Source organism: Drosophila albomicans, chromosome X, assembly GCF_009650485.2.
Source record: "Drosophila albomicans strain 15112-1751.03 chromosome X, ASM965048v2, whole genome shotgun sequence".
NCBI classification, from domain to species: Eukaryota; Metazoa; Arthropoda; class Insecta; order Diptera; family Drosophilidae; genus Drosophila; species Drosophila albomicans.
In genome coordinates this window covers 20640336-20656527 of record NC_047627.2, presented here as the reverse complement: position 1 = coordinate 20656527, position 16192 = coordinate 20640336, and the positions used below count along the sequence as shown (strand labels likewise).

At 38.0% G+C, this 16192-nt stretch overlaps 1 protein-coding gene across 4 annotated transcripts; it reads right to left on the bottom strand.

Moving 5' to 3' along the window:
* Window positions 1–1593: 1593 nt before the first annotated feature.
* Window positions 1594–15984, bottom strand: LOC117577675 (DENN domain-containing protein Crag). 4 transcript variants are annotated; one of them, XM_034262567.2, is made up of 15 exons: window positions 15859–15984; window positions 14691–15020; window positions 14083–14629; window positions 12855–13005; window positions 12497–12768; window positions 12221–12434; window positions 12001–12156; window positions 11770–11934; window positions 8809–10352; window positions 7591–7911; window positions 7208–7288; window positions 4947–5421; window positions 3572–4072; window positions 3324–3508; window positions 1594–2214 (listed from the first exon to the last, which is right to left on the bottom strand). In XM_034262567.2, the coding sequence occupies exons 2-15, from the start codon at window positions 14989–14991 to the stop codon at window positions 1896–1898; spliced, it is 5232 nt and encodes a 1743-aa protein (XP_034118458.1). In that variant the 5' UTR covers window positions 14992–15020; window positions 15859–15984; the 3' UTR covers window positions 1594–1895. The 4 variants fall into 4 exon arrangements, with proteins under 4 accessions (XP_034118458.1, XP_034118456.1, XP_034118455.1 ...); XM_034262565.2 differs by lacking the exon at window positions 15859–15984 and adding an exon at window positions 15617–15801; XM_034262564.2 differs by lacking the exon at window positions 15859–15984 and adding an exon at window positions 15211–15353.
* Between the last annotated feature and the right edge of the window lie 208 nt (window positions 15985–16192).

The window sequence follows — 16192 nt, the reverse complement described above, 5'->3', positions numbered from 1 at the left end:
TATGCAAAACGAATTTATTTAGTGATTCTATTTTATGGTTTATGAAAGAACAGTTATAAAGCATCAAGTCATCCAAAAAATATGATATCTGGACTATTGATGTATTGCAAGGATCGCAAGGATCCTCTATCGATTGGCATCCAAAAATTGGCGTGATCTGAGAAATAAATTCTTTCAATTTTTCGACACTTTGGTTAAAGAAATTTTGCGAAAATTTTAAAATCCAGGATAACTCGAGAACTACAATTACGATTGGCATGAAATTTGGCAGGATAATAGTGCTCACCGATATGCTTCATTTGACACAGGACTCGCAAGGATCAGCCAGGACATGGCCGAGATATACGCTATTTTATGAAAACAAAAAAGTTCTTTTATCTCAAGTCCTGTCAGGACTTTCGTCCTTTTTATGATGCCAAGCAATTTGTATTTATAAAAGCTATCCTTGTGCCAAAGGACATGCCGATAGTCCTTCGAACGGCCGAGATACGGCCATGTTTTGACATTTTTGCCAATTTTTCTATGCTCCCCCCTTGAAAAAATTTCGATTTTTCTTTTCGAAAAGATATTTCAAAATTTCGAATGTTTATCGATAGTACTCAGGAAATCCTCAAGGATCTGTTTTTAAATATATGAAATAATAAAAGAATTCAACAAATTTTTGATTATTTGTAAAGTTTTTTTTTTTATTATAATTTTTGCAATTTATTTTAAATTAATTTAAATATATTAAATATACATTTACTTAATATGCCCGACAAAAAAAAGTTTGCTGAAAAGGTAAATAAATTGTTTTAGATTTCTGTTTTTTTTTTTAATAAATTTTCATTTGCTATCGATGATGTTGCTGTTGTGTGTGTGTGTGTGTGTGTGAGTGAGGAGGATTTTATGTTTATGTAAATGTTTTATAAACGCGAAGTGAATGTATCTCTAATAATATTTACGTTTTTCTTTGTTATCTGATTGATATTTTCAAAATGTTCTATTGTAATCGTTGTTTTTGTTGTTGTTGCTGTCTGTTGTTGTTGTCCCTTTCCACCCCAGATATATATATATATATATATCTATGTTATGTATAAGCCTAGACCCCACCCGATCCCAGTCTACCCCCATTTCGAGACGAATTTCGATTTCTCAACACGCTGCAGTTGAATTAATATTTTAGAAATATTAATTGATTGATCAAATTAGATGCAGCATTCATCATCATCGTACATACATACATACATATAGAACCATGCATTCATATACAAAACTAATTACAGACATACATATTGTGTACCGTTATATTATATATAATAAGGCAAATATGACGAGGGTCAAGTTCGAAGGACGAAGAATCCAATAAAAAAAAAACTAAATTGTCGTGTCTGCGTTGCGTTTCCTTTTTTTTTGGGAAAGGAGTTGTGTATTGTCTTAGAAACCAGTCATTTAATGTGTTGTGTGAAAGAGATGGACTCTGCATTGTGCGAGCGAGTTAGATATAGATGCATAGATATAGACAGTTAAAAAGATACAGAGATAGAGAGAGAGAGAGAGAGTGCCAAGCAACAAAATCATTGCCAATACAAAATGGGATAAAACACACAAATATTAAGTACTTAAATTTTAAGTTCAAGTCATTTACAAGTCAAAATGGTTTTTAGGTTTTTCTTTTCCTTTTGTTGTTGTTGTTTTTGTTGTCAATTGATGTGGGTTGTGTTAAGCGTTTTGTTGTCTTTTTCTTATATTCTTCCATACACATATATTTCTCATTTTGGTCGCCTTCTTCTTGTTGTCTTTTAGGGTTGCTCATCATCGACGTCATCATCTTCGACGTCGTCGTCGTCATCATCATCCGCATCTGCTTCGTCGTCCGCATCCTCAGCGCCTCCATCGTTAATTATCGCCACGCGTCAGGGCAACAACAACGGCTTGAAATACGCCCGACAGAAGATCGTCGATGCCGATGGCGGCAAATCCTGATTGCGATAATACATGTTGCATTCGCGCTCCGTCAGCTTATCAAAGACGGCCGCATACTCGCGATGGAATGTCGCCAGATCGACATTGGCCCGTCCGATGGCGGTGAGTGCCAGAAAGAGTATGTCCCTGTAGAAGGAATGCGAACGTTCCACGCCATTGTTCTTCAGCTTGTGGCGCTCGTTGGCCAGACGCTTCAGTGGCGTGGCCAGATCATTGCAGCGTATGGCCGAAAGGATTTGCTGAATGACGCTGCAAGAAATGAGAAAAATTGTAATTGAATTAGAATGTAGAGAAACAATACTTAAACTAATATATACATATATAATACTCTTCTTTCCTATGGGTAGCGGGTATAAATAGTAATTAAATGAGAATATATAGATATAATATTCTCTTTAAATTACAAAGACAGCCTCAAATCAACAATATGGTATTGACTAAGCTAGTTCAAGTATTGCTTCTATAAAATCTCTAACGATGCAGTGGTAAACTGAAAATAATTATAGAGTACAACATCTAAAGCTTAAACACACGTTAAGCATCTGCATTCAAGCGTGTTGCCCTTGTGCTCTCTAAGTTGTATTTACAGTCTTTAAGTTTATGCTAAACACTGTAATTATTTATGCAACATCTTTACAACAGACTACAAATTAAATTGATGTAGAATTAAACACATAGTTAGCTGCGTTTTAAATTGGATTCTGGGTATAAAATATATCGAATATATATGTTTTACACATTCATGCAAGCAGACAGAAAGTCGTTTAAATAGATTTCTTAAACTGAATCTTGAAATGTCACATTTATAAAGTCAATCTGATTTCTTCAGTAGAATCACAAAATTTTTGAATTTATGAAGTCAAAATTATCAAACTAATTTCGTAAGCTGAATCAAAACCTTTGACTATTCTTCGATATTGTTTTAATACGTCCAAAATTAACAGACTCAACAATACCTTAACATAGTGCAAGGACTAATGCTGTGCTGAGTCTATTTGACATTCTTGACGTTAGTTAACAAAGTCTACAGTGTTTTGAGTATTCTAAGATATTGGCCCTAAACTTTAATTCTACAATTTAAAAGTACAAGGTCTATTGAGCACTTTTGAATATAGTTTTACTATACCTAAATTTAATAGACCCTTCATGTTAAATAAGTACAGAGTCTATGAGGCATTCTTGATGTTCATTTGAGACTTTTTAGTAGATTGTTTTGATGTTCCTACACTTAATAGACTATATTTTGTTTAACACTATTAAGTCCATTTCTAACACATTTCAAACTTAATAGACTTTTGTATTTTAACAAAATAGGGGGTCTATGCGAGCTATAAAGTTCTTATCATAAGCGTGCTTACTTCTTGCTGAGCTGTGCCTGATCGGTGAGCAGAGCCTTGATTAATGGGCTCGTTGGCTGCGTCTCGCGGTAAAGAATATACATGGGCGGACCGCTGGTTTCGCTGTGCAGATTAAGATTGTCCCACAGGCATTGTATGTGGACCGTCTTCACCTTGGTCAGTGGATCCAGTTGCTCCTCGTCACTCTGTAGACAATTAAATGGAAATGAATTAATCGTTGTAACTTGACACTTAACTTTAGCACTTACAGCTGCTGGCAGACAGAGTTCAGGCAGATGGGTTTTGCTCTCAATGCGCTCCATGAGCCACAAGAGGTTCCAATAGATGATGGGATGCTCCTCCACGAAATTGGGCTTAATCAGCGCCATGTCGCCCTCCTGTGTGAGTATATTCTCCAGCTCCTTACGCAGCACCAACGGATTTAGATACGGCAACTTAAGGCACGACTTGTCATGGGCCACACCACCTTCGCCTCCTCCTCCTCCTCCTCCGCCATCGAGTCGGACTGCACCGTCGACAGCATCTGTTTCACTGTCCGTCGTCGTGGAGGAGGCGGATAGACGTGTGATCTGAACGGTGAGGGACGGAACAGTCAGCTTGTTGCACGCATGGCACGTGGTATTCAAATTGGAATCCTCCGCCGACCAACCGCTCATGATCTCCTCATCGTAGACGAGCACCGAACAATTGTGGCACTGCGAACAGGTCGTCAGCTGTATCAGCACATCGCAATCGGGATCAGCCGAGGCCTAAAAGAAGCGCAATACAACGAGGATTAGTAATGGAATGTGATTAAACTAAACTTGTGATTAACCATAAATAAACAAATAGATAGTTGATGCGGGCAACAATTATTGCAAACTCAATTTAAACAAATTTAGAACTTGTTGCTACAAATAATCATTTAATTGCCTGTAAAATGCCAAATTATGTTTAAATGCATTGCAATTAAGCGCACATTTCGGTTTTGTTGCATCATTTTTAAGTCATCAGTTTTGTTTGTGAGATTTGCTTGTAAAAGATCAAACTATGTTTAAATGCATTGCAATAAAGTGCAGATTTCGGTTTGCTGCATCATTTTTAAGTTTTTAGTTTTTTAGTGGTATTAATGCAAATCTGCAGTTACATTGATAATCATTTACTCGTCTGTAAAAGATCAAAGTATGTTTAAATGCATTGCAAATAAGTGCACATTTCGGTTTGTTGCATACTTTTTAAGTAATTAGTTTTGTTTGTGACATTAATGCAAACTTGCAATTAAATGAACAATCATTGCTTGTAAAAGTTTAAATTATGTTTAAATGCATTGCAATAAAGTGCTCATTTCGGTTTGTTACATTGTTTTTTTTTTGCATTAAAGCAAATTTGCAGTTAAATGAATTGCTGTCATGGGTTTGATAATGATTCGTATGATAATTTACTTGTTTTTTTAATTTTATAAAAACGGCAGTTAAACGAAAAAAGGTTGTTGAACTGCTGTTACCCGTATCAATGAAATATGTTGCACAATTGATTCTTGTTGTACAAAAATGTGTTTCACACATATTGTAATATTGATTTCCACATTACGGATAACTGCATAATTGTTTTTGCAATTTTCGGTGTTTGATGGACTTCACTTACCTCAGTCAAGGGGCTGTAGAGATTGTCGGGCAGCGCAGGAAATGCGTGCATATGCAGCGCCGCACTGGAACTGTTCTCGCCCAGCGGCACCAGATTGTTGTAGCTGGACTTGCGCGACTCACTTAGCTTGCCCCATGGATCCAAATCGCTGGAGACGCGTCGCAGTTTCCCCTCATCGGCGTACCCGCCAGGTGCGTCATGCTCCTCACCAGCGCCGCCTCCTCCACCGCCGCCATACGAATCCTGTTGCTGCTGATGATGATGGTGGTGTTGCAGGTGATGGTGGTGGTGATGATGATGATGGTGATGCTGATGCTGCTGGTGGCCTCCGTTGTTCGTCTTGACCGGCGTCGAGTTCGCTGATATCGCGCCTTTGATCTCATCGAATTTACGCGTTAGCGAATTGGCCGCATATTTGATGCTGCTCAGACTGCCCTGGATCAGTTCGTTGGACTTTTTGCCAGTCAGGCTGGGGCTGTTTCGAAATGGGAAACAATTTTTGCGATTGGTTAGAAAAGTTGTTGTAAATTGATTCAAAGAAAAAAACACACAATGTTCTATATAAGAGGTATATACAAAGTTAGGGAGAGTGAACGTAAACAACATCAAGATTAACAGCTAACGATCTTGTGTGGATGTTATGTGGATGCTATTCGCTCGTTAGCTGCTGTGCTAATTAATACAAGTGCTGAGCTTCAGTGACAGAGACAAACACAGAATGTGAGAGTGTGAGTGTGAGCGAGAGACAGAGAATAAAAGTAAGCGCTGTTGTGTATATGTAGGTTGATCGTATATGATATTATGTTATTTTCTTTATAAGAAAGTATACTTGAATGTGTTGAATGACTCCAATTGTTATAATATTTATTTGGCTTGAGAAAGATTATTTTTCAAAGTTATAAATTTATTAAGGATTTAATGGTATATTTTTTATAAAGAGTACTAGTTTTTAATTTAATAATTTCAGGATCCCTAATTATTATAACAGTATGAAAAGTTGTTTGTTTTCTATAAGTAAGAATACTTTTTAAAGCGGTGAAGTTATTGTGAAATTAATGGAAAATTTTTGCAAAAGTTATTGTTTTGTTTGCAAAGTTTTTTAGGGATCCCAATAAATATTTATTTTTATTTCTTTTATTTCAATATTAAATTATTTGTTGATTTATTTGAATACTTTTTGATTTAGTTTTTTTTTAGGATCTTTTATTATTATAATGAGTAGTAGTTTTCTTGAAGAAGTAATACTTTTAATTATTTTTAATTATGGATTTGATGGAATATTTTTGAAAAAAAATTGTTTTTTTTTTTGGCATGAATATTTCAGCAATTCCAATTGTCATAACAATTCTTTTGAAATACTTTTTAAGTTATTCATTAAATACATATTTTTTATGATACATTTCGGGAATCGCAATCATAATAAAAGTATGAAAAGTAGGTTATTTTCTTCAAAAAGTAACACTTTTTAAAGTGTTAAATTAGTTGCTATGTACTTTTGATAGCATAATTTTGAAAAAAGAAAGATTTTTTATGTAAAATTTTTGAAAAGAGGAATTTTTTTGTTTTTGTTTTTTTTTATAGTGTCGAGTAAAGTTTTCTTTGTGGCATATTTTTGAAAAATTATGTACTTTTGGATGCTGTTATTATAATTTATATATTTTTATTTTTTAATGTTAGATGCTTTAAAAACACACCATAAACAATCAAGTTGCTTGTTAATGTTAAAAACAGTTTATATTTCTTAACTTCATTTTTGTTTTTTAACTTTTATGTACGATCAATGTGTATAAGTATGTGAGTGTGTGTGTGTGGGTGTAAGTGGCTTATGTCAAACCTTGAATTGCCCGCCACCAACAACAACAAGAACAACGATTTGATGCCGATTTCAATATATAGTATAGACGAAGTCAACGACGAGGACGAAGAAAATCAATAACCGATAACCTATACAATGCTGTAAGCAATTGAGTCCAATTGTGGAACTCATGTGGAACGCATGTAGATTCAATTGTGTGTCAAGGGTAGAAAAGCAAATGCCACGCCATAAGTGTGAAATTTTAAATATTATTCAAGTCAGTTAGTAAATTATTACTTTATTCCCATAATTTGTAATTGGAAATGCTTTAGAACCAATGTGGAATCTATGTGGATTGTAAATGAGGCACATATTGCGCAGCATTTGCTTAGTGTGGGTGTGTGTGTTGTGTGTGTGAGGTAAGAGAGTGTTTAAAAATCGAAGAACATTTCGAGAGCGTACTCACCTTATGCTCGATATATTTTCTATAATATTGGCGGGCAATTTCAAGTCTTTCTTAAGGGACAATCGTGCGGGTGAATAACGTCTACGATAATACAAAAAAGTCGTTGCACAGAAACGAATTGGAGCGATTTGAGAGAGAGTTTCGATATGTAAGATAAGAAATCAAATAATAAGCAAAACAAAATAATGATACAAATCAAAAAAATGGAAAATGCGAGAAATTTGCAGCTGATTTGTGTGTGTGTGTGTGGAATGCATGTGGATTGCGTATGTGTGGATCATATGATACAACATCAAAGTTGTCGCCATCTTTCTTTCTTTCATTTAATTTGTTTGTTTTCGAGTTGCTTCATTTCATTTTTTGCTTTTTTTTTTGTTAGTTACCCGAACGTAAACTTCAGCGATGAACCAATATTGGCCAAACTGTGCGTCACTCCACTGCTGGCCACTGGCATCGTCTCCGACCTGTGCATACTCTTTCCGATCTGTGTCGATTCATCGAACGTGGCACTGCGTTGACCCCTGAACAATATCGGCTTATCGCTGTACATGTTGCTATTGAGCTGAGCCGCTGTCGCAGCTGCGGCTCCGGTTGCCATCTCTGCTGACTGCGCCTCCGGCTGCTGCTGCTGCGTGGGCGTGGACTCCTCCTCGTTGAGGGCGCCAAGTGGATCATTTTGGGTCACAGGCGTTCTTGGCGAAATTCTGCAGGGGAGAAATCACAAATAATAACAAATTAGAATCAAATTCAAGTCATATGTTAAAATTTGACTAAAGATCAATTTACATAGAATTAAATTTAATTTTATTTAAAATGTAAGACAAGTGGAATTTCCAAATTTAAAATAAAATTGATACGAATTGAAAACAATAATTGAAACCAAATTCTGTACGAAAAATGTACAGAAATTTATAAAATGGACAAGCAATTCAAATTTGTTAATTCTGGTTGGAAGTTTTTAAATAAAAATCTGAACAGTTGGATTATATTGAAAAGTCGAATTATGCGTTTAAAACCAACTAATCATATATTATATAATATACTTATCATATTAATGTTAATGAATACTAAGTGTGGTTAAATTTAAAATGTTAAATTTAAGCGATTCTTAAAAAATTTCGTTATTAGGGATGCTTTTTTAAAACAAAATACTTATTTAAATTGGACATTGGAATCGTTAAAATCTAGATTAAAAAGTTTAAATTTGAAAAGATGCTTAAAAAATATGTACAAAAACTGCATTAAAATATTTCTGAAAAATCGATATTTTCTTAAAAGTTTTTTAAAATCGGGTTTTAAAAAAATCAAACGTAGCTTTCAAAAAATTTAATTTCAATCTCTTCTTGAAATATTGAGATACTAGTTCAAAAGCTTTTGCTGTAAAATATTTTTTTTTAAGAAAGACTCAATGCTTATTTAAAGACAACTTAAAAATTGCACTTCAAATCGGGTTTAGAAAAGAGGAAATGTTTGTTTTAAAAATATGCCTTAAATTGATTCTTGAAAGAATTAAATAAAGATTTCAAATTTTAGCCCTAAATTTGTCTGCTGCTAACACTTTCAATGTTCAGCTGTTATATTTTTGGGTAGATGCTACTCACTTGGTGGGACTCTGGACACGTTGTCTGGCTCGCTGTGCCGCCACATGCTCGTCAAGCTCGTCGCCTTCCCGCTCCTCGTCATCCTCGTCCTCATCCTCATCCCCGTCCACATCCAGATCATAATCACCGCCAGCAAACTGCAGATCATGCTTCACCTTCTGCGGCGTAACTGGCGCCGATGTCTGTGCACTTTGCACCCCATTGCCATCGACGCGGACATGCTCATCCTCGTCATCGTCCTCATCCTCATCGTCGCCATCGCCAATGCTCATGATCTGCTTGCGTGGCTTAGTCAACAGCTGGCCATCGCCAAAGGTGGGCGTGTGTGGCGACGTATGCGTTGCACTCCCATTGGCGCTGCTGTTGTTCGTCGTCGACTCGCCGCTGATCAGCAGACCGGCGCTGTTCACCACATCCTCGGTGGGCAGCGCATCGCTGGCCGAACCCGTCACCGTTTGACGCACAATGCTGCCCAGTTTGTTGCGCAGCCGATCGAAGGCGGCAAAATCGAGTAAACCTCCGCCACCGCCGCCTCCTCCAGCGCCTTCTCCAGAGCTGGCGAGACTACTGCGCGATTGTCCATCGACCATTTCCAAGGTGCTGAGATTGTGATCATGCGATGCACTCAAGGATTTGCACACCTTGTTGCTGGCCCTTCGCTTGCCAGCGCGTCGAAAGTGCGCCGCACCCATCACGACATTCTTGATGCGATTCCAGCGAATCTGGCTGAGCGTTGTGCTGTCGCTGGGCCACTGCGACTCGAGAACACAGCGATTGTAGAAGCCATAAGTCAGCGCATTCGGTTGCACACCCGAACGCTTCATCAAATAGTGCAAACGCACCGCCAGCACGGGCAAATTGTGTATGCCACAGAGCTGCATCATGATGCGATAGCAGAACTCATCGCAGGTGATCTTCAATTTACTGGCACGCACCAGCACATCGTATGCTGCCCGCAGGATGTCGTGCTCCTTGCCCGCATGCCGCGTATCCAGCACCATCGAGGGCAGTATCAGAAAGTACAACGAATAGCACGTGGCCAGCAGATACTTGGACCACGCCTCCGGATGCTGTTGACACCGACTGGCCATCTTCTGGGACAGCTTCACCTCGTGCTTGGTGCGACGCGCAATTGGCGAACCCGGCGACAGCGATGCGTTCAACTGCAGTTGCAGAAACTGTGACAGCGCCGTCTTCCTATTGCTCTGCAACAGCTCCGGTTGCAGCGTAAAGTTGCGATAATTGTAGCTGGACGAGACCACAGCTGAGCCACCGCTTCCGCCACCGCCACCGCCGCCAGGTGTGCTGGCCATTGAGGTGACGCTGTCGGGGGGAAAGATGTACTTGGTGCGTTCGCTGTTCTGGCCCGTGTCCCAGTCCACGAGATGCAGCTGGGCGGGCGTCTCATCATAGCCGCCCACCTTCTCGGCGCACTCGTCGAAGAAGCTCAACCCATGATCGCCATCGGAGACGAAGCTGCGCTCCTCAATGAATCTTATGAACATCTGCGTTTTCATCAGTAGCTCAAAGAATTTCTGATGCGACTGTAAATGAAATGTTACGATTATATATTATTATATTACATTTAAGCAGTAAAAGAGTTGAATTAAAAATTACTAATATAAGAGTTTAATTTTAAATAAATTAACACCAAAATTAAAAAAAATTATTTGAAGCGAAGGCAAATAAATATCTCTGAATTTAAGTGATTGTTTGTATGTGTAAATATAACGTAGTATATTTAATAATAAAACATTTAACTTTTAAAAATTCGATTACCTTATATGAATCAACAATATTTGTTCTAAATACTTTTGTTTAAAAAAATTATTTGTCTGAATTGGTTTCATTAAAACTCATCCATTTAAAAATGATTTAAGAGACAATTTTCAATTTAGTATATTTTGTAGTCTTTGTTATATTAAAAAAAATAAAATAAAACCAAAAAACCAAATACATAAAAACAATTTCATTTAAAATGTCTCTTATAATATAAAAAAGAAAACACCTCATTGTGGTCTAAGAAATATTTAAAAATGATGTCATGGCTATTTCTATTTCAAATCGAAGTGATTCGATGAAGAAATCAACAATAACTATAGAGGTGTTACCCTCATTATATGTTGAAAGGTTTTCTTAGAAAAGTGTGTCGCAAAGTTTTAGCTACCGAAACCCAATAATTATTCTTATTATTATTTTCTAATACACATCGAATTTTGTGTGTTTGCTGCTGCGAATCATCTTTGGTTACTTTTAGAATTGATGAGATCATTAAGAAATGATTCACACACACGATACTTTTAGCTCACGAGAAATGGGCATTTTATGATGATGTGAGAAGCGTTATCGTTCGCTCATAAAAATAAAATATGTTTGATTAGCAATAATAATATTGAACAGCTGCGAAAGGGTAACGGAAGTAATTGACTGATGATTATATCAGTTATATTGGGAAGAAGGTTTGTTCATTAGATAAATGATTCTTGAGAAAATCTTTTGGTATTGCCTAAATGAATGTACGTTACACTAGTAAGTTTATTTGAAGTATATTTACTGATTATATTTATCTAAAAGTCAGATGAGTTCATAATAAATCGACCTACAGGGTATCTGCGAGTCAGTCATGCTTGTGTGCTCAGCGGTTTACTTGATCTTAATTGATTGCACGCAGTAAACAATTAAAATCAATGAACGGAAATGGCAACGAATCTATTTTAATTAAAATTGGAGAAACATTTCAGTTGAGTTCAGTTGAACGAAACATGTGCCAAAAGGAAAATCATAAACAAGCCATATAGTATAATAATGTACTATATATATTAAGATTAAACGATTCAATGTACACATTCTGTTATCTTTTTTCAATTGAACGAGCGCCACGGCGCTTCATAAAAATAGATTGATATTTGTTTTGTTGTCTTCGCGTGCATTTCTTCGGAAATTCTGACATTGAATATTTACCTTATCGCGTGAGCGCAGAAAAGCCTTCAGCTGGAATAGAGCACTTGGATCTGTGGCCCCCACTGAGGGTGCCTTTGATATGGGCACCAGATAGTCGCGATAACCACGCAATATGGACGCCATGAAGAGCAGAAAAGCCTCCTGAATGCGTTGCTCCAGCACCAGCTGCAAGGCAACCAAATGCAATTGATTAACGATTTACAGAATTTAAAATGGTTGTTCATCTCTTACCTCCCGCTTCCGTTTGCGTATGTCCCGATCCAAGCTATTGGTTGAATCGTAGCTAATCGGTTTGGCATTCTCCAGTTCGGTGAGCGTTTGACGCAACAGTCGAGCGGCACGTTTCGGCAGCAATTTGGGCGTCAAGTGGCGCTGCGAATCGCAAAGCTGCATCGAAGAAGTAGAATAAGAACTTAAATGAATTGCCAATCTCAAATATATATTATCTTACGCTTATGTTATTGGTATCCAGATCAATGCAGGTGACATCTGTGGGCGGTTCATACAGATCGAAAAATCGTGAATCGACGCCAATTAAATACGGCACTGGGGCATGCAACACCTCGGCCAAGCCCAGCGGACAGAGCGGTATATAGGGACACTGCCACTTGAAGGGAAACAGCAGCGAGACAATTGCCTCAGCCACGGCAGTCAACGTAGCAGGTCTGCAAAATAAAAAGAGTAGAGTTCTCTAAGTTGAACAAAGAAAAGTTTAATAAACTCGAACCTGAGCGAATGAATGAGTATCTTCTGTTCGGTGAGCGCCAGCAGCAAGACGTGCAGACAATTATCGGTGCCGAGATTTTGCAATAGCATATAGAAACCGGCTCCACTGCGTGGCAATGGCGAATCCTCGGGCTGTGTTAGCAGAATGCGATCGTTCGATTCGCTGGACAACTGCAGATGTATGCTCGGCGCTGGGAATGGCACCTCGTCCAGCAGCTGGATAATGTAACGTTCCACGGGTATCGGTATATTGATGCCATACAGAACCATGCGCTAAATAAAGTGAAGTGAAGTGAAGTAAAGTAAAGTAAATATTCAAAAGTCATTTAGCATACAACTGGCAATTGAATGGGACTTACGTGCAAGTATTTGAGCCACTTATCGAAGGTGTCGCCGAATGGATGATGCGACAGCAGACAGATCGCTTTGATCATGTGCAGCGAATGCTGTGACGCAAACTCCTCGTTCCAGCCTAGCAACTCGCGCTGCTCTGACGACAATTGCGATTCACTGCAAAGTCAAAGGTTAACAAATTGTATATATTCAACGAATTGTAATGCTTGATTTACACAATTGAATTGCTACAAAGCCAAACGATGCATGAGCGACGACAAAACGAACAAAGATCATCAGCAAAATGAAGATTTTTAAAAGTGTTTTAAAACATTTTACTTAAATCGATTTAAAGCTAATTATTTAAGCACAATTTCTATCGAATCTATGATTAACATAGATCGTACCATAATAAACACACACAAAAAAAAAATACTTTTCTTTAAATTAGATCACATCTATGATTAACATAATGCAAAATAAAGTTGATTCATAATTATTTTCTTTAAATTAGATCACATCTATGATTAACATAATGCAAAATAATGTTGATTCATAATTATTTTCTTTAAATTAGATCACATCTATGATCAACATAAATCGCACCATAATTGAGATCATTTCAAGTGTTGTTAAAAGTATCAATCTGAAACGAATTGTTTACAGCTTAAAGTTGTTTAGTTTGGTACAAAAATGTTTAGGAATCGAGTGAGCATTAAGTTAAAATTCAATAAGTTTTTATCTCATATCTTTAAGTTAGTTGAAACACAGAAATTTCAAAACAATATGAACATATTAAAGGCTTTGAATTGGTTGTACATAAAGTTGATTTGCGTAACTCAAAAATGTTACTGAATTAGAGGAGAATACATTTGATAAATCTTTGTAATAGATCGCAACATGTTGAAGATATTAAGAATTCGGTTTAGCTCAATATCGCCTCAATTCCATTCCGCGAATGATTCCGCTATTAATCTGCATTCTGGTACCAGGAATCGAGTTCTTTAGCTTGGAATTCAAATGATGCATAAATGCAACGAAATCTCAACATTCCTTGCAACGTTTTAAATAGCAACTAAAATTGTTGAAAGCTTTGGCAATTGTAACAAAATGAATTTGATAAATACATCCCATATTTTATCACTATCACTATGCTTTCAATTTAACTAAATATTTGGCAGTTTGTAGATTGATAGATTGCTAGCTTAGGCTGTCAACGCTATCAAATCACTTAAGAACTATCAAATAACTTACTCGTAATCCTCGTAGAAGGTGAGTGCCGATCCATAGACCTTGTAGGTGCCATCGCTGACGGTTAGGACAAATGTGCTAAAGACCGGACTGATCGGTTTGCGTTTCTCGGTGCCATTGACATGTGGCCACGCCTCCAAGCTAGCGCCCATGGGCAGACAGAAGAGCGGCACACTGGGGCACAGCTGAAGGGGGAAATCCGTATGATCGACGGTGGGATAGCGTAACAATATTTCCGGTTTATAGCTAATATGCTTGGGCCGATACATGGACTTTTTGTAGCACAAATACACATCGCTGCCCACAAGGCCCTTGTTCAGCGTCTTGTAGATCAGGCAAAACGCATGCGGCGGTCGCTCTCCTTTGCTCTGAACAATCACACACAGTTCGGTGACCACCAGCTCGTTGCATGGCATCTCGGGACGGGCGCGTCGATAGGTGAGAAATGTCTTGGCCGATGAATTGTTGACGTTGGCAACACGTCCGCCTGGCGTTTCAGCGACAATTTCCGCATCGGACATGATGCGTTCGTGGCCATCATAGAGCACACCTTAAGCAGAGATTAATGAAGATTATTAAGTATAGAAAGTGAGCTAGATATTTGATCCTACCTATGTCTACTAGCGGTGGCCGATCTTTGCCGCGTCGAAAGTATATATAGCATTCGGTGGTGCGCACCGAGCCGTGATTTAGATTCGCTGGCAGGCCGGTGGGCGTGTGCTCCAGCAGCTCGTAGCCATCGGGCAGCTGTTCGCCGAGCAGTGGAAAGAAGACGCCAATGTCGGTGATGGGCTCAATTGTGTTGGCGGCCCGCAATCGTCCCGAATCATTGAATATGTTCTCCTGGAGCAGCTGGGGCTGCTCTGGCATTCCGGCTACCACAAAGTAGTCGGCAATGCGCTTCTCCTCCATTTTCGGGTGTGTTTGTGTTGCGTGTCAAGCTGCAAACAGAAATGTTAAGTTAAGTGATAAGATAGTGACAAAAAAATATGAAAAAAAAATTAAAAATATGTAAGAAGTTAGATAGTCTTCGTTTGATATTGGTGAACAGCACTTTTTTTTTTTAGGAGGGAGAATGAAGAAAGCCCATGTCGGGAGCAAAAAAAAAAAGAAAAAAAAAACTTTGTTTACATTGCCGACGCGTCGCAGTCGCTGGTATCGTTAAAGCTGATTACAAATGCACATAAGTAAAAATACAACTGAAACGACTTTTTTTGCTGTTTGCTGGAGTCTCGCTTTGGACTTTGTTGCTGTCGTTGTCGCTGCTGCTGCTATTGTTGTTGTTGCTGTTGTTGTTGTTGTTTTATATTATGCTGCGACCACAAAAGTAAAACAAAAACAAGTTCCGCATGATGATTCAACACCGCTTCCGCCGCTGCTTCTGCTGCTGTCGTCGTCGTCGCTCAATGCCAGAGGCTTTTAGCTTTTGGCTATGTGATGATGGCGTTGTTGTTTAGAGCAATTCCAAAAATCAGTTGTTATGACGTTGAGACGAAGAGCTCGGGGAGGGCTGAACAAGTGGCGCAGCAATGCTTACAATTTCGTTGTTATCTGCTTAAGATGCTACTGTCCTCTGTTGTATTTTTTTTTTTTTTGTTTGAATTTTCGTCGTCGTTTTTGCAACTTCTCTTCTCACTACGTTAATTTCAACACACAGCGTTGCACAAACACACACACACGCACACACAACACACACTCGCAGGCACACATATATAACAAATTCATATAAATGTTCATGCAAAGTCAAGAAGACGAGACACGAACAATTCTCATACATACATATCGATATGTAGGCGGCGACATTCGCCCACTTTGCACTTTGTGTCGTTCTATCCTTCTTTAACTATCGCGCGTCTTTTGTTCAATATAGTTACGTCGTGACCGTTTTATTACATGGCATTTTAATTATTGACAGCTCTAGTTGTTCATATATCGCATTATGCACATCGATTAAAATAAAACAGTCTTTACGTATTATCGATTATAAACATAAATTGTATCGCTTGCTATATATAATACTCAACTTATGCAATGCAGTTAACAAAATTATATACAAATTTAACAAATTACTTAAATAACATTTTTAAAATTCCAACATTTTGTAGGCCAAGCA